The following is a 27425-nucleotide window of genomic DNA, read 5'->3' as shown; positions in this document are numbered from 1 at the left end:
TTATGATAGTTTTATGACTGACATATTATGGCAATATGAAAAATGTAGCAATTTAAAATATGTTATATTGTCGGCCCTTTGCTGACTAGTAGCAGCAGATTTGGATCTTTGGAGCATGTCAGGAAGAGAAGCGAACGATGCAAAGATTTAGGATATCTCTTAATTAAGTTATTTATTTACAGCAGCGGTGTGCAAACTTTTCCAGTCACCCCCCCGCCCTGCCTTACCATTAACGGAATCTGGCTGCACCTCCCTCCATTATTGCACAGCCACTGCTTCCTCAGCAGCAGAGCGTGGGCTGAAGGCGGAGCGGGGGGTGGAATTGGGGATGGGAGAGGAGCTGGGGCTAGAGGTGGAACTGGTCAGGGGCAGAGAGGGAGTGAGGGTAGAGTTGGGCTGAGGGTGGAGCAGAACTGGGGCTTGGGAGTGGAGCGGGGTGGAGTGACCAAGAGTTTAGAGCTGCTATTCTAAATTAGACAGAGAAGATAGTCTGTATATAATCAAAGCCAAAACTCTCTAGTTGGTGAGATGAAGGTTTATTACAAAGAGGTGAAGAGATTTTGTTTTGGCTTTACATTTTCTCAATATACACATCTTTCTTACTCTAAGGGTATGTCTACACTACGGGATTATTCCGATTTTACAGAAACGGCTTTTTGGAAACAGATTGTATAAAGTCGAGTGCACACGGCCACACTAAGCACATTAATTCGGCGGTGTGCGTACATGTACCAAGGCTAGCGTCGACTTCTGGAGCGTTGCACTGTGGGTAGCTATCCCATAGCTATCCCATAGTTCCCTCAGCCTACCCCACCCATTGGAATTCTGGGTTGAGATCCCAATGCCTGATGGGGCAAAAAACATTGTTGCTGGTGGTTCTGGATACATCCTCCCCCTCCCTCCGGGAAAGCAATGGCAGACAACCGTTTTGCGCCTTTTTACCTGGGTGAACACTGCACTGCGTACGCCATACCACATCAAGCATGGAGCCCGCTCAGCTCAAGACAGCAGACATGAACATTGTAAATATCTCGCGCATTCTCGTGCAGTCTATGCTGAACCAGGACCAGAAAAACCAGGCGAGGAGGAGGCGGCGACTGCAGCGTGGCAACGAGAGTGATGAGGACATGGACACGGACACAGAATTCTCTCAAACCGCGGGCCTCGGCGCTTTGGAGATCATGTTCTTAATGGGGCAGGTTCTAGCTGTGGAACGCCAATTCTGGGCCTGGGAAACAAGCACAGACTGGTGGGACCGCATAGTGTTGCAGGTCTGGGATGATTCCCAGTGGCTGTGAAACTTTCGCATGCGTAAGGGCACTTTCATGGAACTTTGTGACTTGCTTTCCCCTGCTCTGATGTGCCAGAATACCAAGATGAGAGCAGCCGTCACAGTTGAGAAGCGAGTGGCGATAGCCCTGTGGAAGCCTGCACCGCCAGACAGCTACTGGTTAGGAATCAATTTGGAGTGGGCAAATCTACTGTGGGGGCTGCTGTGATTCAAGTAGCCAAAGCAATCACTGAGCTGCTGCTACCAAAGGTAGTGACTCTGGGAAATGTACAGGTCATAGTGGATGGCTTTGCTGCAATGAGATTCCCTAACTGTGGTGGGGCGATAGATGGAACCCATATCCCTATCTTGGCACCGGAGCACCAGGGTACCCAGTACATAAACCGCAAGGGGTACTTTTCAATGGTGCTGCAAGCACTGGTGGACCACAAGGGACGTTTCACCAACATCAATGTGGACTGGCCATGAAGGGTTCATGACACCCGCGTCTTCAGGAACACTACTCTGTTTAAACGGCTGCAGCAAGGGATTTACTTCCCAGACCAGAAAATAACTGTTGGGGATGTTGAAATGCCTATAGTTATCCTTGGGGACCCAGCCTACCCCATAATGCCATGGCTCATGAAGCCATACACAGGCAGCCTGGACAGTAGTCAGGAGCTTTTCAACTACAGGCTGAGCAAGTGCAGAATGGTGGTAGAATGTGGATGTTTAAAGGGATGCTGGTGCACGTTACTGACTCGCTCAGACCACAGCCAAACCAATATTCCCATTGTTATTGCTGCTTGCTGTGTGCTCCACAATATCTGTGAGAGTAAGGGGGAGACCTTTATGGTGGGGTGGGAGGCTGAGGCAAATCGCCTGGCCGCTGATTACGCACAGCCAGACACCAGGGCGATTAGAAGAGCACACCAGGAAGCACGGCGCATCAGAGAAGTTTTGAAAACCAGTTTCATGATTGGCCAGGCTACCGTGTGAAAGTTCTGTTTGTTTCTCCTTGATGAAAACCCACCCTCTTGACTCATTCTCTGTAAGCAACCCACCCTCCCCCTTCGATCCCAGCTTGCTTTCAAAGGAAATAAAGTCACTATCATTTAAAAATTATTTATTCTTTATGAATTGATTATAAAAAGAGGGAGAGAACCCGGGTGGGATTTGGGGGGAGGAGGATCGGCACGAAGGAAAAGGCCACTAAAAAAAGGTTAAAAAAATGATAGCCTTTTGCTTGGGCTGTCCACTGGGGTGGAATGGGAGGGTATATGGAGCCTCCTACCCCCCTGCATTCTTACACGTCTGGGTGAGGAGGCTATGGAACCAGGTGAGGGGGGAGGGTGGTTATACAGGTGCTGCAGCGGCAGTCTGTGATCCTGCTGTCATTCCTGAAACTCCACCAGACGCCGGAGCATGTCCGTTTGCTCACACAGCAGCCCCAGCGTTGCATCCTGCCTCCTCTGATCTTCCTGCCGCCACCTCTCATCTCGAGCATCTCTCCTCTCCTCACATTAGTCCCTTCTTTCCTCACGTTTGTCCCTCATGTCCTCCCGTTGGTCCCTCCTGTCCTCACGTTCACTGGCCTCTTTCCTGCACTTTGAAACCGCATCCTTCCACTCATTCAGATGAGCTCTTTCATTGCGGGTCGATTCCATGATTTCAGAGAACATCTCGTCTCTCGTCCTTTTTTTTCGCCTCCTTATCTGAGATAGCCTTCGGGACGGAGGAGGGAGGCTTGAAAAATTTGCAGCTACGGGAGGGAGGGAGGGGAAAAAAAGGGAGAGAAGTATTTAAAAAGATACATTTTACAGAAAAATGCTTTTACTCTTTCACGGTGAACAACACTATTCACATTACATAGCACATGTGATTTCAGTACAAGGTCGCATTTTGCATCTTAATATTGAGTGCCTGTGGCTTTGGTGTTAGAGAGCACAGACGCAGGTCCGGGCAACAGAATTCGGCTTGCATGCGGCCATGATAAGCCATTGTCTTTCGGCTTCTGTAGCCTTCAGAAAAGCAGCGCCCTGCTTTTGCACATACCAAGCAAAGCCCATTGAGTGCTTTGGTTTTCCTGTTAACGTGCAGCATCAGAAACCAAACTACCCCTCCTCCCCCCAATCCAATTCTCTGGGATGATCACTTTATCCTTCCCCCCACCGCGTGGCTGGTATCAGGGAAGATCCCTGCAGAAACCAAACTAACCCCCCCCCCCATCGCTTTACCCCTCCCCCCACTGCGTGGCTGGTATCAGGGAAGATCCCTGCCAGACAAACACGAAAAGATTAGTGCCAATGATCCCCCTCCCCCACTTGGCTAACTGCAGGGAAGGATTTCTTTTCAGCCACAGGCAAACAGCCCGGTAGGAACGGCCACCTCTGTCCCCTTAATTAAATTCCCGTATTTCAACCAGCTTACCATGAGCGATATTACTCTCCTGAGGATAACACAGCGAGATAAAGAACGCATGTTGCTTGAATGCCAGCAAACACCGGGACTATATGGTACCAAGCTTTGTCATGCAATGATACCAGATTACTTCCTACTAGCATGGCGTGGTCAAATGTCCTACCATGGAGGAAGGAATAAGGCTGCACTGCCAAGAACCCTTCTGGAAAGGCTTTTAGATTACCTCCAGGAGAGTTTCATGGAGACGTCCCTGGAGGATTTCTGCTCCATCCACAGACACGTTAACAGACTTTTCCAGTAGCTGTACTGGCCACGAATGCATCCCAAGTCCTCAGGGCAAATTAATCATTAAAAAACGCTTGCTTTTAAACCATGTTTTATATTTACAAAGGTACACTCACCGGAGGTCCCTTCCATGGCCTCAATGTCTGGGAGTTGGGAGGGTACTTCTGTCAGGCTGAGAAAAAGATCCTGTGTGCTCTCTGCGAGCTCGTCCTCCTCCTCCTCCTCATCTTCCCCGTCCGCAGAATCCTCAGGCATGGCTGAGATTACCCCCGCCTCGGAATCCACGGTCAGAGGTGGGGTAGTGGTGGCAGCCCCCCCAATAATTGCATGCAGCTCAGCATAGAAGCGGCATGTCTGCGGCTCTGCCCCGGACCTTCTGTTTGCTTCTTTGGTTTTCTGGTAGGCTTGTCTGAGCTCCTTAACTTTCACGTGACACTGTAGTGAGTCCCTATTGTGGCCTCTCTCCATCATGCCCTTGGAGATTTTTTCAAAAGTTTTGGCATTTCATCTTTTGGAACATAGTTCTGCTAGCACTGAATCCTCTCCCCATATAGCGATCAGATCCAGTACCTCCCGTATGGTCCATGCTGGTGCTCTTTTTCGATTCTCGGACTGCATGGTTATCTGATGAGCTCTGCATGGTCACCTGTGCTCTCCACGCTGGGCAAACAGGAAATGAAATTCAAAAGTTCACGGGGCTTTTCCTGTCTACCTGGCCAGTGCATCCGAGTTCATATTGCTTTCCAGAGAAGTCACAATGGTTCACTGTGGGATAGCTCCTGGAGGCCAATACCTTCGAATTGCAGCCACATTAACCCTAATTCGAAATGGCAATACTGATTTCAGCGCTACTCCCCTCATCGGGGAGGAGTACAGATATTGAAATTAAGAGCCCTTTATATCGAAGGAAAGGGCTTCGTTGTGTGGATGGGTGCAGGGTTAATTCAGTTTAACGCTGCTAAATTCGAGATAAACTCCTAGTGTGGACCAGGCCTGAGTGGAATATTCAGATAGGTATCCATTGAAAAGTTACATTCAACTCTTATTATATTCTCCCTGGTTATCCCATGGTTTTACAATTTTATTTAATATATGAGCCATTGATCTGCTCATATTCCTGTGCTAAACTGCAATTCTTTCTAATTCTCTTCCTGTACATCCTGCATTTGCTCGTTCAGTTTGATGTCACCTCCAAAGTAACTTGTTGGTACTTAGTTCCTGTGAGTCATTTGTTATTGAAGGGCTTACTTTTCAAATAGGCTGCTAAAACTGTGTGCCAATTATTTGCCTTTGCAGTTTTAAGACTGCAGATCACTTGCAGGTGCAAATAATATAGAAGTTTGCCTAATTTGCTGGCACAATTATATAGTTAGAAGTCTGCATCCTTTTGTTAGCACCTGCAGGTGGTTTGCAATTTCAACATTTTGGGTGTGAATGGTAAGGGTGCAAAATTGTAAGTTCAGTCTTTGGGCCGGATTCCACCACTCTAACTAACTACATGTAGTACCTTCCTCCACAAATAGTCCAGGAGAGCTGCTTACTTAATATAAGTAAGAGTGGCAGAATCTAATCCATAGATACTCTTTTGGAAATTTGACCCAAAAAGTATTGTGTACAATACTGATCACTGTAGCTCTTTACAAGTTGGGTTCTTCCCCTGTATAGTGGTCTACCATTACGTTCTGCCCTCCATCATCTGAACAGTTCCCTATTATTTCAAGAGGAGTGTCTTCTATTTTATTATTGCTAATCTGTACACACTAATATTAATATACTATGAGGTATCATGTTAAAATCATTTTGAAATAGAACTGAACATTTCTCAATTATGTGTTTGTTGGGATGAGGTCTTATATTTCATTTGCTAAGTATGCTTCGTCTTAGTAAATATGATGGGAGAGCTCCAAGGAAAGCCAGGATGTTGCAGGAAGTAGTGATTGCAATTCAGGAGGTGGCACTCTTCCCTCTGAGCCAGCACTGAACCAATGCCGATGTTAAGTATCAGAGGGGTAGCTGTGTTAGTCTAGATCTGTAAAAAGCTACAAAGAGTCCTGTGGCACCTTATAGACTAACAGATGTATTGGAGCATAAGCTTTCCATTACATGTGTCTGACGAAGTGAGTATTCACCCATGAAAGCTTATGCTCCAATACATCTGTTAGTCTATAAGGTGCCACAGGACTCTTTAATGCCTATGTTGGAATTATTAATAATATTTGAAATTATTAATATTAATATGGGAAACCACAAACACTGATTTAATTATACATTCCTTTATTAAATCCAGAGGCCAAAGGTACTTATACAATTGCTCTAAACATACCTAAAAAAGCCTAAATAATAAGCAATTTAGTACATCCAAACAGTAACAAAATATTGATAAACATTTAATCACATGGGCTAAACCCCTGGGTGCTCAGACACATGTTGGTTGGCTCCAGTGTGGTCAGGAAGGTATTGGCAATGAACCTTTTAAGAGTCAACTTCTTTATACTCAGCAAACAAGTGATGTCACAGCCAAGTACTGATTTCAGCTAAAAACTAACCTGAGACAGTTTACCGTTATTACCAGTTTTAATCCAGATAAGATTAACAGCCTCTTTTCTTCCCAAGGCCTTTCCTCCCCTCCTACTTCCTGCCCAACAGTTTTTCCATTGCACCAGGATTCACATAGGCTTCAACACTGGTATGCGGGGTCAGAAGGTCCATGTTGGCTCCTTTTAAGACAGATTCTCTTTGACTTATTTAAAACTATCTGCGGTCACCTCTGTCAGTCAGATGTCTCCTATTTAGAAATCTTCCCTTATTTTGTTAGTTATTCTTTGAACCAGGCATCTTCCCTGCTTCATACCTTCTGGCCTTATGACTTTTTTATTATTTTCAAGGCCTTTCTTCTACTTGCTAGTCAGGGTCTTTCTTTACCACACACATATTTCCTTAGCCAAACTTAAGCTAACTCGAATTCTATAATTTCACATTTATCCTACATCCTATTTGGTGGTCAAGTGTTGGACTTGGAGATGCTGTTGTTTGGCTTAGACTCCAGTTCACGGTAATTAAAAATCCTATGGCACTTTTTGCAAGAGTTACAGGTGCTATTCTAAGTGTCATGACCATATTCTAATACCTAAATTCCCTCTGCAGCTGCAAATACACATGTTGGTATTCTTAACTTCCTGCTCTAAATGCTTCTGCAGTGTTCTGTACTGTTAAGGAACCACTACATTCCACCCTGGAAAGGGCTACACTTCATGGTGGGTGAAGTGGTTTGTGTGTGTGTGTGTGTACATGTTTTGGGATCCTTTTTCATGAAAGGTTCTATATAAATGTCACATTATTATTAGAAGTAAGACTAGTAGTTTAATAATAGTAGTATCTTAGAGTATATTGTTTAATACCAAGGTCAAAGTTGTTTGTTATATGTTCCTGGTTTCTCCTCTGTCCCTTTCTTAAAGATTGTGCTTAAATGTGTATTCCTGTGCTCCCCCAGTACTTTTCTTCTTTCCAGAGAGCTATTAAAAATCTCCATTAGTGGAACAATAATCTCTCTTATTGTCTACTAGATAGCAGCACTAGTGACCAGCTGTGATTAGAATAGAAAAACTGCATGGATAAATTCCACTAAGATGTAATTAGGAGCAAAAAAAAAATATTAAAAACCTCTAATAACTGAAAAAGTGTAGCAGAATATAGTCGTATGTAATTGCTGGAAATAATTATTGTGAAACAGAAGTTTTAGTACTATTTGGACAATTATGATAATATTACTGCACTTCAAAATATCTAAATACAATAACTCTAAAGCACCTACTGTAAATAGAGTTTACCACCTTTAGCTGGTCATGGTCAATCTGGTTTCCTAGTACAGACAATGTGCATATGCATATACCTGCAAGTTCTCATAAGGTGGCATTATCATGATATTTGGTCAAATCCCCAAATTATTGAAGTGTACATGTCACATTTATTTCTTTTTCTCCTTATCCTGTCTGGTCAGCTGGGACTACACATGTGTTTTTTGTTTGTTTTGCTTTTGTGATGTTATTGTGGGAAGGCTGAGTCAAAGAAATGGGTTTTGCACTTACTGTGAAAGTGCTGAGGTTCATGATCATCCTGATCTTTTCTTGGGGTGAAATTCTGTGTTTTTCATGCATTAATTTCACTCTTGTTGATGACCATCCCATGTTTCCAGTGGAACATAGATCTTTGTCTGTGGTCATGATCATGCAGAGTGAAACAGTCCCCAGGTAACTTAAGCCAGTCCTCAAAAAGGCTTTGAAAAATAGGACTGAAACTTTGTATTTGGCCTAGTACTCAGCAGGGAGACAATGAAGAAAATAGAGCATTGGGGGACGCACACTTGATGGCCCGTTTTTTGAGCAGTTGGGCTGCTTTGTTCAGAACAAACTGTAGCTTTTTAAGGTCAGTGGTCTCATATTTAGGTACAGAGTATTACAGATTGAGCCTGGAAGTGATGAATATATGGATTGGTGTGGCTAATTACAAACAGGTCAGAAGGTGTGCTATCCTCTGGCCAGCTATAGAAGGAAAAGTTCATATATACATACATTAGAAAGAAAAATAATGCAAATGTTTGTCTTTTTTTCAGTGGTGATTTATGAACTCCATGTATATACTGGGTCTAAACTTGGTGCTGAAACAGATTCTAATGTATCTATGAAAAATAATGCAAATGTTTGTCTTTTTTTCAGTGGTGATTTATGAACTCCATGTATATACTGGGTCTAAACTTGGTGCTGAAACAGATTCTAATGTATATGCCACCCTCATTGGAACGAGAGGAGATTCTGGCAAAAGAAAGCTGCATAGAGCTAAGAATAATAAAGTCAAGTTTCAGCGTGGACAGGTAAAGGAAAAAATATGCAAAACTGATCAATGCTAGCAAATTATTTGTAGCAAATAGTTTTTTCAACATATGTAGATATTTTCTGTTTACACATTTATCCTTGAGCAATTCAGTTTTCTCAGATATTTATTCAAAATTATTCACAGAATTAATTTATTTAATAATATTTGGCCTGTAGATTCTGAATGAATAGTTTACTGTGAGTATTGGATATTCAAAATTCATGCTCTGTTTAGTTTTGATTGGACACATAGATCACGGGGTTACGGTAGTGTTTCTGTTCCCTGATTAGGTTAATGTAATTCTTAGAATCAAGTTACATTCTGCTACTGCCCCCAACACACTCCCTACACTGGGGGCATACTGAACTGATACTCTAAACGGTAGGCCTTAGAGGAGGTAGTATAGAGTTGGCCATGCTAGTTCTGTGCTGCTAAGGGTATGTCTACACTGCAATCAGAGGTGTGACTACAGCACATGTAGACATACTGAGGCTAGCTTTGGGCTGGTCTACACTGGGGTGGGGTGGGGATTGATCTAAGATATGCAACTTAACTACGAGAATAGCATAGCTGAAGTCGACATATCTTAGATCGATTTACCTCGCGTTGTCGTGGCGCGAGATCGACGGCCGCAGCTCCCCTGTCGACTCTGCTTCCGCCTCTCGCTCTGGTGGAGTTACGGAGTCAATGGGGAGTGTGTTCGGGGATCGATTTATCGCGTCTAGATGAGACACGATAAATCGATCCCCTATAGATCGATAACTACCCGCCGATCTGGCGGGTAGTGAAGACGTACCCTTTGATCTAGCTAGCTTGAATAACAATGGCAGCGTAGATATGGCAGCACAGGCAGCAGCACGGGCTAGCCACTTGAAAACATACCCAGCGTCTCAGGTGGACTTGTACAGCCCATGCTGCCACCTGTGCTGCTGCTGTGGCTCTTGTAATTCAAGCTAGCTAAATCAATGCTAGCTCAGGTATGTCTACACATCTGCCATCACAACTCTGATTGCAGTAAACAACCACCTTTATATATTAATGTTACTTTAAGCAGTTTGTGCTTGAACCTGTGCTTGAACCTAGGACATGTGCAGCATCATACCTATAGGCACCAAATAAAAAGCAATCATCAGCAGAGGAAGGTCAGCAAAACCTGATCCTGCATGAATGAGAACACTACTTTGCATCCTCTTTCTTTGTTCATCAGCAGTAGGTGTACGACCCAAGAGGAGAACTCATTGCTAAATCTCTCATTAACATGGTGAGAATCGTGCTTACACCAGATGTCCTAAAACATACCCGTTCCCCTTTTTTATCCTCCTTGCTACCACTCAGAACAGAGGGCTAAGTGTTAACTTACATCTGGAAGCAACAATCTTGTCCATGCCCCTGAACATCATGCAAAGACCTACATGATCAAGGCCTTTATCAATCTCATTTTGATGATTCTGCAGGTGGATATCTTCTTCATAAAGGCTGTATCACTAAGAGACCTGAAGAAACTTGTGATTAGCCATGATAGAACTGGTCCAGGTAGGAGTTAATTTTCTAGTGACTAATTTGTTTTGTGAGCTGTTTTACAGCACAGTACTCTTTATCTGTATATATAACATCCTTCATACAAAGTGTTACAAAAGGCCTTGCAGTGAGAAGACTAAAAAAGAGACACAAGTACTTATTCCTGCAGATTAGTCACAGTGGTGGGATTGTAGAAAGCTATGGTAATGGGCAGCAAAAGGCAACTGGGATGTAGTATCAAATAACGTCAGTTAGCTGTTGGTTTGCAAGCTGATTTATAACAGAGTGCTATTTATTTGTCATACGGAGTACCACAGAAGAATTCACAAGGGTAACTCATACAGAGCTGGATAAAATGATTCTTCTATAGACAGTGAATGAAAATGAGATACAGGAATAAAGTTAGAGCACTGATTTGACTGCCACTTTGCCACCAAGTGGAATCTCAGAGAACCATAACAACAACATCCTAGCAGTGACGAGGATGCAGAGAGAATCTGGCAGCACTAGGCCATTTGCTTCATGTGTACTGGGCAGTGTGGGATTGTTCCTGTGGATGGCATTATATATGCTCTGCGTGGTCTCAAACAAAATGAGAGTAGCCTTGATCATATCCGCGGATAAGAGGAGAGCCTCCTGCAGGGCCCTGAGATCAGTATCAATTTGTAATACAGTTGAGAATCACTGGCACGGTGTAAAAGAAAAGAGCTGACATTTTGAAAGGGCTACAGTAAAGTATTTGCAGACTAGAATCAGATTGGATCTCCTAAGCTAAGCAGGGTCACACCTAGTCAATATTCATAATTGAGGATCAGATTGCATTGTTTTAGGCTCTATGTAGACATATGGTCCTTTCTCCAAAGAGCTTACAATCTAATTAAGGACCAGATACAACGGGTAAATGTAACAAGCAATTGGAGGGAAGGCAGGGAGGAGGATAAGGGTTATAATAATGTTTGACAAGGTGAGTGAAATAATATCTTTTATTAGACCAACTTCTGTTGGTGAAAGAGACAAACTTTTGAGCTACATAGAGCTCTTTGTTAGGTCCAATAAAAGATATTACTTAACCCACCTTGTCTCTCAAATATCCTGGGACCAACATGGCTACAACAGCACTGCAAACAATAATAAGTTTGCATAGTTACTTAAGCTTGCATTATGCACAATCTGATGGCTTCAAATCATTTAATTTACTTCAAATCATTTAATAATTTCCTTCTGCTCCTAATACTTGGCCGGAATGGGCTTTGCGTAAGAAAAAAACCAGTGCACCTGGAGGTGTTCTAATGATTCAGTAGATGGCATTCTTCCCTCTGAGTCAGTACTGGACCAATGCCCTGCCCACTGTCCTGTGGAAAATATCTTTCGGATAAAATGTGAAAACAAGGTCTTGAACATTCCTTTTGTCCTTTTTGCAAGAATGCTAGTGTTAACCGGGGCATCATGGCCAAATTCTAAATTAGGTAATTGTATTCAGCCTACCTAAATTTGTCCTATGTTTTCAGTTGACTAACTTAATTCCTCTCTTTAAAGTGGTGCTTATTATGTATGTCTTGCCCCAAAAGTTGCTAGTCACTTGTTTAATATTGCTGGTAGAGAATGGCTGTTATGTTCTGCCCCAGAGAATGGTGATTGGTGAATGGTAGTTTGGTGATAGGTAAGTGAACTCTATATGATTAATCTGTTAAAGGCTTGGATCTTTCACAATCTAAGTGTTACATAAATGTAAGTTATGTGATTACCTTGGGCAATAACTTATAAGAAGTTTAGTTAAGAGTGCACTTTGCTCTCTTTATAGAAGGAAAAAGCTGAACAAAAATGTGACCTTGAAACCAAGGCTTGAAGAAAACACAAATTTGAAAGGCTTAGTGAAGACATTTTCACCTCAATAGAAGAACCCCTTCTGTTCAATATATTTTTTTTCAGTCAGAATTAGTTAATCTAATAGTCATTCGGTTCTTACACCATACTTTGCCTTGGTGGTTTATTTAAAATGATTTTTATTGAACTCTTTTCAAGATTGAAAGCTTATATTTTTAAGAGACTGTATAAGGCTATTGTAAGAACACACATGAATGAGGATGTTATATATTAATCCAGTCTCTCCGAATTCATAATGTCATGTACTTCATTCCCAAAGGACCAAGGATTCTGGTTCTGACAGTGAATCATGGTAAATTGCACAAGCAGAATGTTTTCTCCATATGTGAACCTGAACAAAGGGAATAGAAGAGCATAGGCTGAAGTGGGAGTGGTGGTAGCAGTTTACAGATGCTAGTACACTCCTGTCGCCACACAAAGAATACTCTGCTGGAATCAAGATAGTCTCTTGCCTATGCTTAGGAATATTGTGCCTTAGTAGTAGAATGGGAATCTTGGGAGGGTATTAGGTTAATGTTTTCACTTCTTTAGCTGAGTTTTGACATAATGAGATCTGCTGTTGGGAAAGCAGTTGTTTCAACTTTTCTCTTCAAGATATTTTTTTTCTCCACAAAAATACAAACTTGCAAGTAAACTTTTGTCATTTCAATCCAGGCAATGGATGGTTCCTTGATAAGGTGGTTGTCAAATTTAAAGAGGAAGATGATGATCAAGAAGCTGTGTTTCCCTGTAACAGGTATGCCATTGATGGGAAATCAGAATTGTAGTATGTTATACTGCGAGCAGCTTAAGGAAAACATTGCAAGACAGGAGCCAAACACTTAAAAAAAAAACACTTTGCTGCCTGCACAAAGCCTGAATATATGAATCCTACCCAGCAGTCTTCCAGGGAGTAAGGGGTGAACAGAATTCACTGCTTCAAGCCATGCAGAAAAGGCTGCTGGATTGGCATGGGAGGGCATGGAATAAGATGGAAAAGGTCAAAAGCCAAATGTTCTGTGGGTGAAAAGGCGCAATCATTTTTCCTTTACCTTGCACGTACATAACATATAAAACTAAATAAAGTTTCAATTCTCTGCTCCTTAAAAGATATTACGTTAAAAGTTTCCAATCATATGGATTTAGGCCAGTTCATTTTGCATTTCCTAGTCACTAAAGGTCATTAGAGTGAACTTAATATATTGGAAATCTTTGAAGAGAACTGTATATCTAGGTGCAAAAAAAAGTTAGTTGATATTGTCTTAGAGGATAGATAAATGTTTCTGCTAACTTAGCAAAGGTCTATTTCCTTGTCTCAATGCTGGCTCTAGAATTTTGCTGCCATAGGCAAAATTGAAAAATATCCAACTCTTTCAGCCTCCAGTCAGAGCCACTAAACATTCTTTTGCTCCAGATATTTTGCCACCCTAGACAACAACCTAGCCTTCAGCAATTTGTATGTTGAAGCAACCACCATATAAACTTCAGATAGGTTTGCAGTAGAAAGAGTTATAGATGAATATATGTGCATGTGTGTATGATATCTATATCTAACACTATAGAAATGATTCAGAGAAGCATATTTTAAAATCAAGCAGATTATGCATTGCAGTACAGGCTTTCCAAATACTTGGAGTATCTATACATTTGGCTACAAAATAGTTGTTCATGTCAGCTCAATCATTTTTTAGGGTGGGGGTTGTCTTACAATCTTGATTATCAATTAGAAATTCAGTTAAGAAAGGAAACATTGTCTGTTTTTAAGTGAAAATTCCCCTCTAGCTTAAAAAAAATTCAATTTGCAAAAATCCTGCAAATTGTTAGCTAATAACTATTTTTTTCTCTAAAACTATTATTGTAATTATTAGGTTTTTTTATCTATTAGGCTATTTAATTAGTTTGGTTTACATTAAAGTTGGTTATTTGAAGAGTAGACAATTGTTTCTGTAATGTCAGAGAGATTTTATAAGATTCCTCCTAAGGGAGGAATACTTGACTAAGACTGTGGACTTGCTATAAAACTGCCATGTCAAAAAGAACTTGTTAAGCACTAGAAAAAGGTTAGAGACATTATCTATAGAACTAGAGGGGCTCCGTAATTCTTTGCCTGCAGTAAGTGCTACCAAAGAACCAAAGTTTCCTGTCTATTTTTAAAAATGGTTAGTGATCTTTTGGTTTCTTGGAGGGGATTAGAAGAGAATTCACAAAGGTTAATCAAGGTATTTATTGCAACAATAGTTTAAACATAATGGAGTCTAGTCTTCTCTCCATACACAAGAGTTTTATTCACATAGTTACTTTGTATGTGGAGAGTAGAATGAATTGCAGTTGTTTAGGATACAGCAAAAGGGAGCCAATAAGTTGGAAACTTATAATAATTACCAGTATTTTAAAATAAGAGAAGTCAGGTAACGGCTGTAAAACGTTCTAATATGAGATGGGGGATCAGTTGATGAAGTATGTGGGGGTATTTTTGTAGCATGTCAAGTTTAGGGTTAAGCCCTTAAATTCTGTAATGTACAGTGAAGGGCAAAATTGAGGTGAAATTCACCATCATAGGTGACCAGTCCATAGAAGCTCTAGAAGCCTCGTAGATCTTAGAATCTAAGGAACCTGCCAATACTTACTCGTAACTACCAGGTGTAGTGCTAACTACCATGAGTAATCCCATTGCCTGTGGTATAAGTTGGCATAGTTTCATTGAATGAGGGAAGCTGTGCCAAATTAATACCAGCAGAGAATTTGGCCCAGTAAGTGTTTACAAGACTTAGCTTGACAAGAGATGCACAAAAAACATTGGTGAAAGGAGGGGAAATAATGCTGAGATTCCTCATAAAAAGATTAATTACTAACTGCCATAAGTCTAATTATTATCTCTTTACAATGAAAGATGGTTAGATGAATACCAGGATGATGGGAAGACCGAGCGAGAGCTAATTGCTAAAAGTAAGTATTCCAGTAAAGAGAATTTGCATTTTAACAATATTCTAGATATCAAATGACTAGTTATGGCTGAGAATATGAAAATTCTTTGTGAATCTGATTATAAATTTAGACATCTTAAGTAGCTTTATCAGCAAACAAGTATAAAACTTTTTTATTTGTTTATTTTAGAAAATGGTAATTCACAGAAGGCATCCACCAAAGGTGAGAAACACTCTATATTCTCCTCCCAGAACTTTGACATTGAAGTTAAACTCAGTTTCAGTATAAAGTGAACAAATAAATGAAGCAAATTAGTTTCCTCACACAGTAATCAGTTATGTAAAGTATCAAGTAGTAGTAAAGTATAGTCATCTATAAAGGTGACGTGTAATGTCTTTTCAAATGAATTGAGCAAAGGAGATACACAAACCATTTTTGGTTTTCTTCCCATTTCTATTATTCAGTCCTGAAATCAGTCAGAAATTCCTCTGAGAACAGATTTCAAGAACTGGTTTGTTTACCCAATGCCACTGTCATTTAATACACAGGGACAGCTCCCCCAACAAGCATCAGTGAGTTGAAAAATATATTGTGAAGTGACAGTGGAAACAGTTTCAGGTCAGAGTTCAGCAGAGTTTTTCTAAGAGTATCCAGAAATAATTTAGACTTAAGCTATAAAATTGGTCAGTGTAGTTAAACGCAGTATCTTCATTTGGTTGAATAAAATTGGCTGAGTAAATGAAATCTTAATATTAGAAATCTGTCTGTCTACTTATCTATCCACAGATATAGTGCCTATCATTGTAGTTGCTCAAGTATTTAACACTATAAATAACCTCTTTTTTCTTCCTTGCCAGCTTTAAGGAGAAATAACTTGATGAGTTCATAGGTATTTGATTTACATTTGTGGGTTAGTGTGGTGGGTGAGTTGGTGTCTGTATCTGAAAATCTTACTGAGGGAAAATAAAGTCAAAGAACAGAGCTTTGCATTTAGTTTTGAAAATGGTGAATTTTGTGGTTACTTATCTTTTGTGGGATATGCCCCATAGGCTAAATCTAGGTCCAACTTCAGCACGTTTGGTGTCCTGCTCTCAAAGTCTCCCCTATTGGTCAACAGTTGCATTGTTCCAGTGGAATGGAGCTTTCATGGATGGAGAGGCAATTTCTCAGGTAGTTAGGGTTATTCCCATGGAGAGCTTTGATTATCACATCAGAGACCTTGAAGTGGACTCTGCATTCAGTAAACATTCAGTTCAGATTGGAGCATCAGGGAGATGTGTTCATGGCAGCCTGTGTTGCTAAGCAGATGGACTACTGTTTTTTGTACTAGTCTGAGTTTTAGCAGGCTGTGTGACTTCATTCCGAGATGTATTCCATTGCAATAATCAAGCATGAATGCATGGATCATGACTATGTCTATGTCTGACAGGATGTGGCACAATCTTTTGGCCAGCCAATAAGGTAGTGAGGTGTTCTTCATCTCATGTCTATCTGAGCCTTTGGTAGTATTGAGGAGTCCAAAAGGACACCAAAGCTGATTTGTCAGTCTGAGGGCAGATGTTCTCAATAGTGGGAGTGTTAAAGAGGAAGCAAGTTTTTTGAAAAGCCTCCCTCAGCCTATCAGCAACACTTCCATCTTGCTCGATTCATTGTTAGCCATCTGTTCTTCATCCAAGTGTTGATTTCAGCTGGGCATGGAGAAAGCCAGAAGATGGTACTGTTTGATGTAAAGGAGATGTAGAGCAGTGTGTCATCTGAGTACTGGTGATATTTCAGCCTGTGTTGTCTAATCAGCTATGCCATATAGCTGTTGAATAATATGAGAGACAAGACTGAGGCTTGTGGGAAGTTAACAGAACAAAGGGGTTAGGAAGGAGGTCTTGAACTCAATCCACAAGTATCCACTCATGTGCAGTATCTGGGTGTATGTCAAAGTAGAGAGAACTCCCCAGAGCCACAGACCCTTGATGGAGAAGACCTTTGTTTTGACCTCTCAAATCTGCACCCAGCAGTTTCAACTCTGCTGTTCTCAATTGGTACTGCAGATCATAGTATGACAGGTATACACCCTCTCGCAGGCTGTATTTAAGTCTTTAAATACTAAACACACTCACAGAATAATAGACAACCAGTGCATATGGCAGAACACTGGTGTTACTGATTCTCACAAGTGAAGGCCCTTGAGCAGTGAAGATGTCACATTCTTTAGTAATTGCAGTCTGCAAGTGAGTTCCAAGAGAAGCCATCAGAAAAAGGCATTGTAGTAATCCAGCCTTGTTTCAAGGTCACAGAGGCATGCAGCACTGTGCTGAGGTCTGTCTGAAAGCAAAGGTCACCACATCAAAATAGTTGAGAGATAATAAGCCACTCTTGAAACCCAGAGAATCTCCTTCTATCTGGATATGGCTAATGTTGCTCAGCCATCATCTTCCCCGTTGCCTTCTCCTCAAATAGGGGTATTTGAAACTGAGCTGATCACCATTGTTAAGTAGGTCTCCTGAGCACTAGTTGAATCTCAGCACTTTTCAGTCAAGCTGCCACTCTACTTTCTATAAATGAAGTATTCATTCTAGAGACCAGCAAATGGGCTACAACACAGATATCCACGAGCTACCTAAGGCAAGGGTTCTGCCTGCAGGAGGCAGAGCTACACCAAGCTCCAGAGCATCCGCAGATCATAGATAGACTCTCTCAAACCAAATAGGGCAGCAGATCTATTCATGCCCTCTTCATTGCATGTTGGGTGCGCGATGTAAGAGAGAGGGGTTCCAATACACTTGCCTTGGCAAAGAAGATGGATAATTGCTCTCAGCACTCAAATGAGAATCAAGGGAGAATCAGGGTGAATCAGACACTTCATGACTCTGTAAAGATTTGCTTTATATTGTAGGGATGCTTTCCTTTTTTTTTCTTTCCCCCCACCTCCCCGCCCCTATGCCTCATGATAAGTGGAGTCTCAGAATAATGCACAATAAGGGAAGAGGCAAGATATAGTGTACCACAGTGTTGTTTACGTTGCAGTCAGACAAAAGGAGCTAGACTCCTGCAGTGTGGTTCATGAGATGCTCTGGGGTATTGCAGGAGTTTATGGGTGTTGCACAGAATGTGGTTCAGCAGCAGTGAAAGCAGTTCAGCTAACCGATATTGTCATGCAAGGATATTGGGCAGAGAGAGATATAAAAACAAATAGAAAACACAGAAAAATTTCTCCCCAGAAATTCCTCAGATTTTATTTAGTCCCTTCTCCTCCTTCACATTTCTGCTGATGGGGTAAAAATGATCACAGGTAGTCTACAGGCTCCTGGCAGGTTAATATTAGTCCATGTCACAGGCACCTCTGTTGCTACCCGGTGCACTCCACTGCTTGGCCATTATGTGTGGTCTCAGTCATAAACACACACCAGGTTGTTACTCTTTTACCATGTATTCATTCATTACAAAATATTGTAGTGTAATGCTGGCTTAGAGCATGGGGAGGTTTCCCCACAGCCGTCACTCCTCAGCCCAGGCTCACCCTCTGGGCTTCCCCTTGCTTCTTGTTCCTTCCACTTATATCCTCCCAGTTATACTCTTAGCCCAGTGATTTTCAGTGCTCATCTCCCAACAAACTGCCTCCAGGTGGGCTTGCAGCCTTCTCCAGGCTACAGCAACGCCAGTGATCAGGTTGCTGCTGATAGTGCCCTGTGACAGCCCTGTTTATAAACGGCAGCGACAATGCCCTTTGTCGGGTGGACTCTGAAGTTACTGAAGAAGCAAATCAAGCAGGTTGGCAAACTCTGTAGCAAGCTACTGAAAGGCAAGCAAAGTAAGCAAGCTAAGAGACCAGAAAATTTCCATTATCTCTGTGCATTCCCTCAGTAAAATAATTTAAGCAGCTGCTACATCTAAGAAAGTGGTATGTCCTTATCAGTCCTGAGAACATACAGCACTGATGTTGGAAAATCATAGAGCAATATCTACAAAACACCAACAATGACCTACATTGCTTATATAAGAAGAAGATGTAGCCCCCTGTATTATTTTCTTTTGATTTTACAGTTTTCACTCTTAAAATATAGTGTCTGTTTTAAATGTTCTTGATTCTTTGTGCAGAAGTCACTGCAGGTTTGATTTTCTCACTTTTACAGCTAGCATTTCTTCTATGCATCAAAGTGTCAAAGAGGTTCATTGGGAGGATGTCATTAAGGCTGATTCGGCTTCATTTGTTAGAGTTAACAAAGTGCCTATGCACTGGCAGCATTGCTGGGCTAACATGAAAATGAAAGCCTGTTACATTGATTTTTTAGAAGACAGAGAGAATTTTGATACTTTATTGAAAAACAGCCTTTCCACTTCCTCTCCCTAATTCATTTAACAAGTCCCAGACTGATTTTTCAAAAGAAAAGGGCCATAGCTAATAAACATAACATACAGATGATACAATCCACTGGCATTAACACAGTGAATGGTACGTGATATATTAAGTAAATGCATCTTTTTATATGTGGCCATGCAAGGTAGGTACAAAGGCCAAAATTTTCAATCCTGGTTATCTAAAATGAAGCACCTAAATAGTGGCCTGATTTTCAGAGGCGCTAAGCACCCAGAGCTTCCACAGATTTTAGTGGCAGATTTTGTCTGAATAAGGACTGAAAGAGGTGATGGGAGAACTTCCAGGTTTGGACAAAAACCAAATATGAATATAAAGCCACTATCCCAACCACCATTGCATTATACATCAACCAATTGATGTTTGCCACTAGTTCCTTTTCTAATGTAGCCATTTTTTAATAAGCAAATGTCCAAGGGAGCTGAAGTGTTAGACAAACATTTCTTCTGACTCTGGAGTGAGCAGATTGAAATGAATTTACCAAAGTGAGAGAAAATGCAATTAGGTTGGTTTGGCCAGGACACTAGACTGTGGCAGGAATGAAAAGTAAACGCTTGAGAACAAGCAGTTGCAGATGCCTAAGAGGCCTTAAATCTGTTAACCACTGATTCATTTCCTGGTAAACTCCCAACTCTTTGATCACTGATACACTAACCTTTCTTTGGAAATAATAATTAAGAAAAGATACAACCATGGGCAACAATTAAAATAAATCAAAGTGTTCAGAATGGCTTCCGGGTCTCATAATATGTGCTCAGCACGCTGCATCCTGCAGCAGAAAGGCTGCAACTATGTGTAACCCACACACCTCCTGAGTGTGGTGCTCTGTCCCATCTAGTGGCACCAAGACCACTTAAAGAGAGAGATAAAATGAGTCTGCTTTACAGCCTCAGCTAACAGCCAGTTGCTGTCATGCACTAAGCTCCAGAAGTCTCAGATTCAATCCAGCCCACTGATGACTGGTGTCTGTCGGTGTTACATATGCACGGCTGCCTTCTCGCCTTGGGACAGATTCACCCTGGCTTATCCACCTTCTGCTCAAGTAAAGCAGGGCCCAGGTGGAGGAAAGTCTACTAGGGAGGCACTGTGATATAAGTTGGTGGTCACAATCTCCCTTCCATTAGGTTCTAGGGGCAGCCTGCGCAGCCCTCAAAGAGAGTGGTGCTTATTGTAGATAGGGCATGGCCTGGGTGACTAAGGGATGATCTGACTCATTGTAGCCCTGCTTCAGCCCCTCTGCCTGTGGGGTTACTGTGCGAAGACCTGGTTGAAACTGAACAAACCAGTGGAATACCCAAAAGAGCAACAGTTCCAGCAATGACTTTCCTCGCCAGCATGAATTCCTAAGGGGCACAACATGCCAGGCTGGCACAGGGAGCTGCAATTTGCATCTCTATGCCTCAGCATGGCTGAAGCTGGCTGGCCATACATATCTAACAAATAAAGTTCCTCATTAGACAAGGTTTGTATCTGTCATATATTGCATCTGACTCATTCCTGGAAATAACCCTAAAAAGACAAAAGCTAGCCTGTCACCCACCAGACTGACTGTGAGCTGCATGTCTGCCTGCTGTGCTGTGTCTGAACCCAAAAGAGCCACAGAACAATCAGCTGTGACACAGAAAGCCTTCTCTACAGAGTGGGGGGTGGGACAGGATAAGCTACATAGAACAAAGAAGAAAACAGGAAAAAAGCATTAGCCAAGGAAACTAGAACAAACAGATGGAGGAAAAAAAAATAGGCAGGAAAAAATGCAGCTTAAGAACAGGAAAAAATACATCCAGGTTTATAAGTGAATTAAATGCCTCTAAAATTTCTCTTGACAACACACATTGTGGGTAGACACATGATCATGAAATAGTTTTCCTTTCTATTAAAATCATCAGCAAATGACAACACTATAGAAGTACACATCACAATCTAAGCACAGTTTCTTAATTTCCTATCTCTGTTAGGTTCCTTCGCCCCCTACGATCAGCATGATCCCTCAAGGGTCAGTCATTTTGAAATCATGGGCAAATTCCATCCAGCCAGTAGGAACTACTCTTTTGGTCACTAGCATCCATTTAAGTCACACAGTATTGTTTTTGCTCCATGATCTGTTTTCTGCAACTTTTTTAAACAGGAGAATAATTCATAACTTTGATACAATTTCCGGGTATATTTTTGCTAGAATTCATGGTTTGCAAACAATTTCATTAATGCATGGCAACTGTCCAAACACACTCTAACAGGGCCCAATCCAAATCATGTTGAAGCAAAATGAAAGAACTCCCACTGAATTTTTTGGGCTTTAAATTGGATCCCTAGTGAATAATTTGATCCCTCAAATCATAGTCAACTGAGTAGACCATTCTTATTGACAAAAATATTTAAAAATCAATCATGGTTTAATTTGTACTATTCAAGCAGCTCTGTGTTCTAGTATTCAGTTGTTTCATATGACTCCTATGTTAATGTCTTCCGTTTTAAATAATCTACCATCTCCTAAATAGATAAATAATTTTCATGTGAAATACATACATACATTAAGAAATTAAATTAATGAATGAATTAAATCAATTATATTTAAATAAAGACATAAATAAATACAATTAATTATACCAACCAATTTATTATAAATTATTACACTATTATTATAGCAATAAAATAATTAATGTAACCACTTAGTCAAGGATTCCTTTTCCCTTGTCCACATTATTAATATCCCCTTACATATCCACTCCTCAACTGCAGTCCTGTGTACGTCATCTCTTATTTAGACTGTAATCTCTTTGAGGCAGAGGGTGTGTGGCTGTCCATTGTTTGTAAAGCATCATGTAAATTTGACACTGTTCAAACGCTTTGTAGTAATAATGATGAACAAATCCCTGTGTATTCCCACTCACTGTTAAAAATATGATTTTTTTTTTTGCTTTTATTTAGCACGACAATGGAGAGTGCAGGTTAAAACTGCCAGAGATTCCCCAGAGCCACAGAAGTGTAAAAGAACCCTTGTGATTTATGGCTCAAAGGGCAAAAGTGGTGACCTTCTCCTTTCTCCACAAAGCCCAGAATATGTGTGCTTTCTACCCAGAGCAACGGATGAATTCCTTGTAAGTCATCACTATACAATACTGCACTGAGATTATAATGACATTCTGCTCTAGCCAAAGGATATATTTGAAATGCTGCTTTGGTTGCTACAAATGACATAGTTATTTACAAAGATGGAATGATATAACTTTAGATCTTGGGCCATCCTCTTCCTGCAACCCTGCTCAACTTGTTACCAGATTTGCTCATTACTTTGGGGTACGCTCATTTATTAGGGTAACTCTTCTGGGTGGGGGGGGGTCTGTAATTCTATTAATGTTCTGCTTGTGTCACTTGTGTTCTCATACGGAGCTCTACTTCTCCCTTCTCCAAGTTCCCTCCCAATGGAGCTATCCTGCAGGACCTAGGTTCCCAAAGGCTGGGTTCCTCCAGCCCCAGAACCAGATGAAAACACACACACACACACACACACACACACACACACATATTAACAGAGCAAGTCTGAGTGGACTGCATCAAGCAGCACTTTCAAGCTGCCACTCTTGTATGTCAAGGTTCAGCACGTCCCTATCCCCACTTTAACGTTACAATTGTACTGGTAGTAACCCACTTGATGAGCAAACCCTGGAGTAGTTTTGGGCACTACAGGGATCTTTAGCTTAGGTAAGAAAAGCGTTGCTGCAGAGCAAATGGGGAAGCTAAAAACACAAAAGAGTAAAGCTCAGAGAGAGAGAGAAAGAGAAGCAACCAGCTTAACCATAAAAGTTATTTATTGAATAATAGTGATAACCACACAAGGAGAGCCTAAACAAACATAGCAGTTACATTGTAAGTCATATATAGAAAACTATACCTGATCAAACAAGTCAGGGTTAGAAAGTTATACCTGAGGTAGAAAAGAAAACAGAGAGAGAGGGGGATCTCACCACTCCATGAAGCTTGTACTGGTCGGGGTTCCCAGGTGACGGTGGTAGCTCAGGGCCCTGGGTGCTGGAGACAGGCAGAGCCCCCAGCACGATCAGTCAGAAGAAGATGAAATCCCAGTGGATCCATGCATCAGAACACTTACTTGAACACAGGTAGGGTTTTTGTAGAGAAACAGCAGTGGTTCAAGGGAGAACACTAGATTTGTTTATGTGTAAACAAGGGAAAATACTAAAGTTGTTTTGTTCAGGCTAGACCTGGGAGCTGATCATTCCTGGCTTTGGGCGATGTTCCTTGGAGGGAGCTCACAATGCAATTAAGATGCTTCAGTATTTTGGATATCAATCACGTATTCATTACTAGAATTGGTCTGATATCTGCTGAGCTGGGTGTGTGCAGGTGTAGGTTCATTAACATCTGGAGCAGAGATCCCACATGATGCAGTGCTTCCCTGCTTTTCTGGTCCCAGAGTTCAGTACGGTTCTTGCCTTGGAATCTCTGTTCTCCATTCTGTATGTTAATGGAGATGCCTTCCTGTCCTATCTTTGATGAAGATGAGGCTAGAGGAGTTGCCTTAATCCTATCACCCTTGTCCGGAGGGGTCTAGGTGTGTCTCCCATTGCCCTTCACTGCTCTCTGCAAGTCTTTTCTCTGATTGGTTTTGGTTCAAGCAGAGGCTGGTGGGGGGGTGTCCTTCATGAGTCAGACAGGCTGGATACTGCGCCCTGGTTCCCCAAGAACACAGAGCTAACTGGTATCAACTACATTCAGTTATAGTGTTCAGACACCAGTGCAATCTCATTATATTACAGTGGGTTTCAAGGATGTAAATCAGCAAGAAACATGATTCCTTTCTTGTATTTTATAGCATATGCTGCTCATTGTCTTGCATATTTTTTTTATTTTCTTAATCGTGTTAACCCTGAAATCATTGGGTAATTTGCCATTGGCTCTAATGTGTAAAGTATCAGGCCCTAAATCTTTACTATATGTTCTTGCACCCTGCAGTAATGAGGGCTGTGTAAACTTCTTAGTGTTAGATTGTGCCATTGAGATACAGCCTGTAGCCAAGGGGAACATGGAGCTGCACTGCCTCAGGAGAGCCCTCAGGAAGGCAGAACACCTATTGGAGCTCCTGAGACCAGGACCAAGCACCCATTACTACACACTTTTGTGGCAGGTAGCTTGCTGCCCCCACAGGGCTGCTCAACTATACCGGCCAATGTATAGTGGAGAGTGCAGCCATGGCTGTGCCTGCTGCTTGTCCCCAGTGAGAACAAAGAAGCCCCTGTTTTTCCCTGAGCGCAGTGAATTTAATTCTGCTTCCCCTTCACACAGGCCACATAGAGGCAGGAGGCTGAGAATAGATTTAAAAGAGACTGTATGGAGGGATTTTTTTTCATACCAAACTTGGAACTCTGCTGTGGCCTTATGAGTAGGCAATGATTGGGGTCTCAAAGGGGTAAAAGTCCCTGCATCTCCCCCTGGAACTAATCCATCTTCAAGGAGGCTATAGTCTGGCTAGGTGAATGCTCAGAAACACCTCAAAAACTCACAGGTTTTACTGCTTGCCAGTTTGGAACTTAAGAGCTTGATCCTTCTAATATTGTGGGATCTAGTATTTTAAGTGGGGGGCTGGGAGCTTTGTGTAAGATACTATACCTATCCCTTTCCCTTCCTTCAGAACGCTGAAGTTGAAGAGGGTTGGACTGTTTGTCCAAGGGACATAAGTGGGGCTTTGCTCTCTCTCTGGTCTTCATTAAAGGGGCCTCCACTTTTCCACAGTGGGCATGTTTCGGTGTGATGCCACACTGACAGCTTTCTAAGTGCATTTCCATTCTTCTGACTCGCTTAGTTTTAGGGAAACATGCTATATTTTCCCTTGGTGGTTCATGTCCTTGGTTTTGTTGCTTTGTGTCAAAACCTTAATATTTTCTGAAAGTTGTTTGTTGTGCATGAAGGTTTGTCTTTTTGCAATATGAGTGTCACTATTTTGCAAGCTTTGTTGCATTTTAAGTAAATCAGAGGAACAGGTCTGATTTTAAATAGTGGTTGGTGTTTCATGGGAATCTTTGAAAACCCTTCTCTTTAGAAACAATTCAACTGATATATCTTATGGTTTCTGTTGTTCTTTTCCTTTCTTCCTTATTTCCAAGGATATTTGAATAAACACAGGATCTTTGTTTCATAAGTGAGTTCATCTGCTCCCATTTGTGACAGCACACTTGTGGGAATGATTATGATGTCACAATGAACAGAGAGTCTTTAGTAATACAGTGCAGTAAGGAAGAACCACAGATAATGTAGTATATGCAAGATTCGTTGTTTTGAAACAATGGGCTTAATTTTGATCCCAGAAATCCATGTAAATCTGCATATTGCCCTTTTACGTGCCCACTTATGTTCACATCATGGCAAGAGAGTATGTATATCCCTGATTTTCCAGGTGCACTCACACAAGTTTGCTACAAATACATGCACACTTTAAAGTTAACAATCATGTCCAAACTGTTTTGCAAAGTCTCCTATGAAATGTCAGCAGCTCTCTCATTTTAATTACAGATTGTTAGCAAATATAAAGAACAAATTACTGAAATATATAAATAATAGAGAATGTACAAGTTAAACCTACTTGCTTTCATAGATCTTAAACTTTGATAGCAATAGTACTGTGTCAGCTACCAATTAAAAATAAGTTAAAGAAATACACATTAAATGTAGAAAATAAATTGAGTAATAAGAAGTTGTGTTTATCATATAATTATAGAAACATAGGGCTGCAAGGGACTTTGAGAAATCATCAAGTCCAAGTAATTCACTTGGCAGGACCAAGTGAACCTAGACCATCCCTAACAGGTGTTTGTCCAACCTGTTCTTAAATACTTCCAGTGATGGGGATTCCACAGCCTCCTTTACAAGCTTAACTACCCTTATAGTTGGAAAGTTTGTCCTAAATCTCCCTTGCTGCGGATCAAGCCTATTAGTTCTTGGATGTGGACTACAGTTGATCCCTGCACTCTTTATACCAGCCTTTAACATATTTGAAGACTGTTATCTGGTCCCCACTCAGTCGTCTTTTTTCAAGATTAAACATGCCCAGATTTTGAATCTTTCCTCATAGGTCAGGTTTTTTAAACCTTTTATCACTTTTGTTTCTCTCCTCTGGACTTTCCCCAGTTTGTCCACATCTTTCCTAAAGTGTGGTGCCCAGAATTGGACACAGAACTCCAGCTGAAGCCTTCCAGTGCAGAGTAGCACAGAACAGTTACCTCCTGTGTCTTACATATGATAACTCTGAGTTTATGGTGGTGGTGTCCTCTGAGACTGGCAGAGTTGGCAGGAAGGAGCAAGAGATGAAAACAACAGGGAGCAGAAATACTAAGGAAAATGAAAAGTGTGGGATTTAAAGGGATAGTGTGAAATTGCTGGACAACAAGTAATTTTATTTTAAACATTACTAAAAATATTTAGTTTAGAGAAATAAAGAAATGGTAGGCCAGCTCTTAGTAAGTGTCTCTCTTTGTGTCAAAGTGGCTCCCACCACTTAGTCACAGAAGTTCTTTTTACATACCCGAGGGACACCACAACCAAGACTATGCAAAGGCCAAAACCATAATGGGGTTCAAAAAAGAACTAGTTAAATTAATGGAGCATAGGTCCCTCAGTGGCTATTAGCCGAGATTGTCAGGGATGCAATCCCATGCTCTGGTTGTCCCTAGCCTCTGAGTGCCAGAAGCTGGGAGTGACAGGGGATGGATCACTTGATGATTGCCTGTTCTGTTCATTCCCTCTAAAGCGCCTGGCATTGGCCACTGTTGGAAGACAGGATACTGGGATAGATGCACCATTGGTCTGACGCAGTATGGCCATTCTTATGTTCTAAAATAATCATAATGGTTACCTATGTTTTAGTATTAAAAGAAAGGAAAAGAAAACATTAAACAA

At 41.4% G+C, this 27425-nt stretch overlaps 1 protein-coding gene across 1 annotated transcript in view; it reads left to right on the top strand.

The window, feature by feature from the left end:
- RP1 (RP1 axonemal microtubule associated) overlaps window positions 1-27425 on the top strand; it is a 258962-nt gene that overhangs the window by 118697 nt on the left and 112840 nt on the right. Inside the window, exons 26-31 of the mRNA XM_054020164.1 lie at window positions 8689-8843; window positions 10300-10378; window positions 12902-12983; window positions 15117-15172; window positions 15341-15373; window positions 22446-22615. Coding sequence (XP_053876139.1) covers window positions 8689-8843; window positions 10300-10378; window positions 12902-12983; window positions 15117-15172; window positions 15341-15373; window positions 22446-22615 — 575 coding nt within the window. The remainder of the gene's footprint in view (window positions 1-8688; window positions 8844-10299; window positions 10379-12901; window positions 12984-15116; window positions 15173-15340; window positions 15374-22445; window positions 22616-27425) is intronic.

The sequence above is a fragment of the Malaclemys terrapin genome, chromosome 2, assembly GCF_027887155.1.
Source record: "Malaclemys terrapin pileata isolate rMalTer1 chromosome 2, rMalTer1.hap1, whole genome shotgun sequence".
Lineage (NCBI taxonomy): Eukaryota > Metazoa > Chordata > Testudines > Emydidae > Malaclemys > Malaclemys terrapin.
Note: the sequence above shows the minus strand (reverse complement) of the source record. Positions and strands in the feature narration are given on the sequence as shown.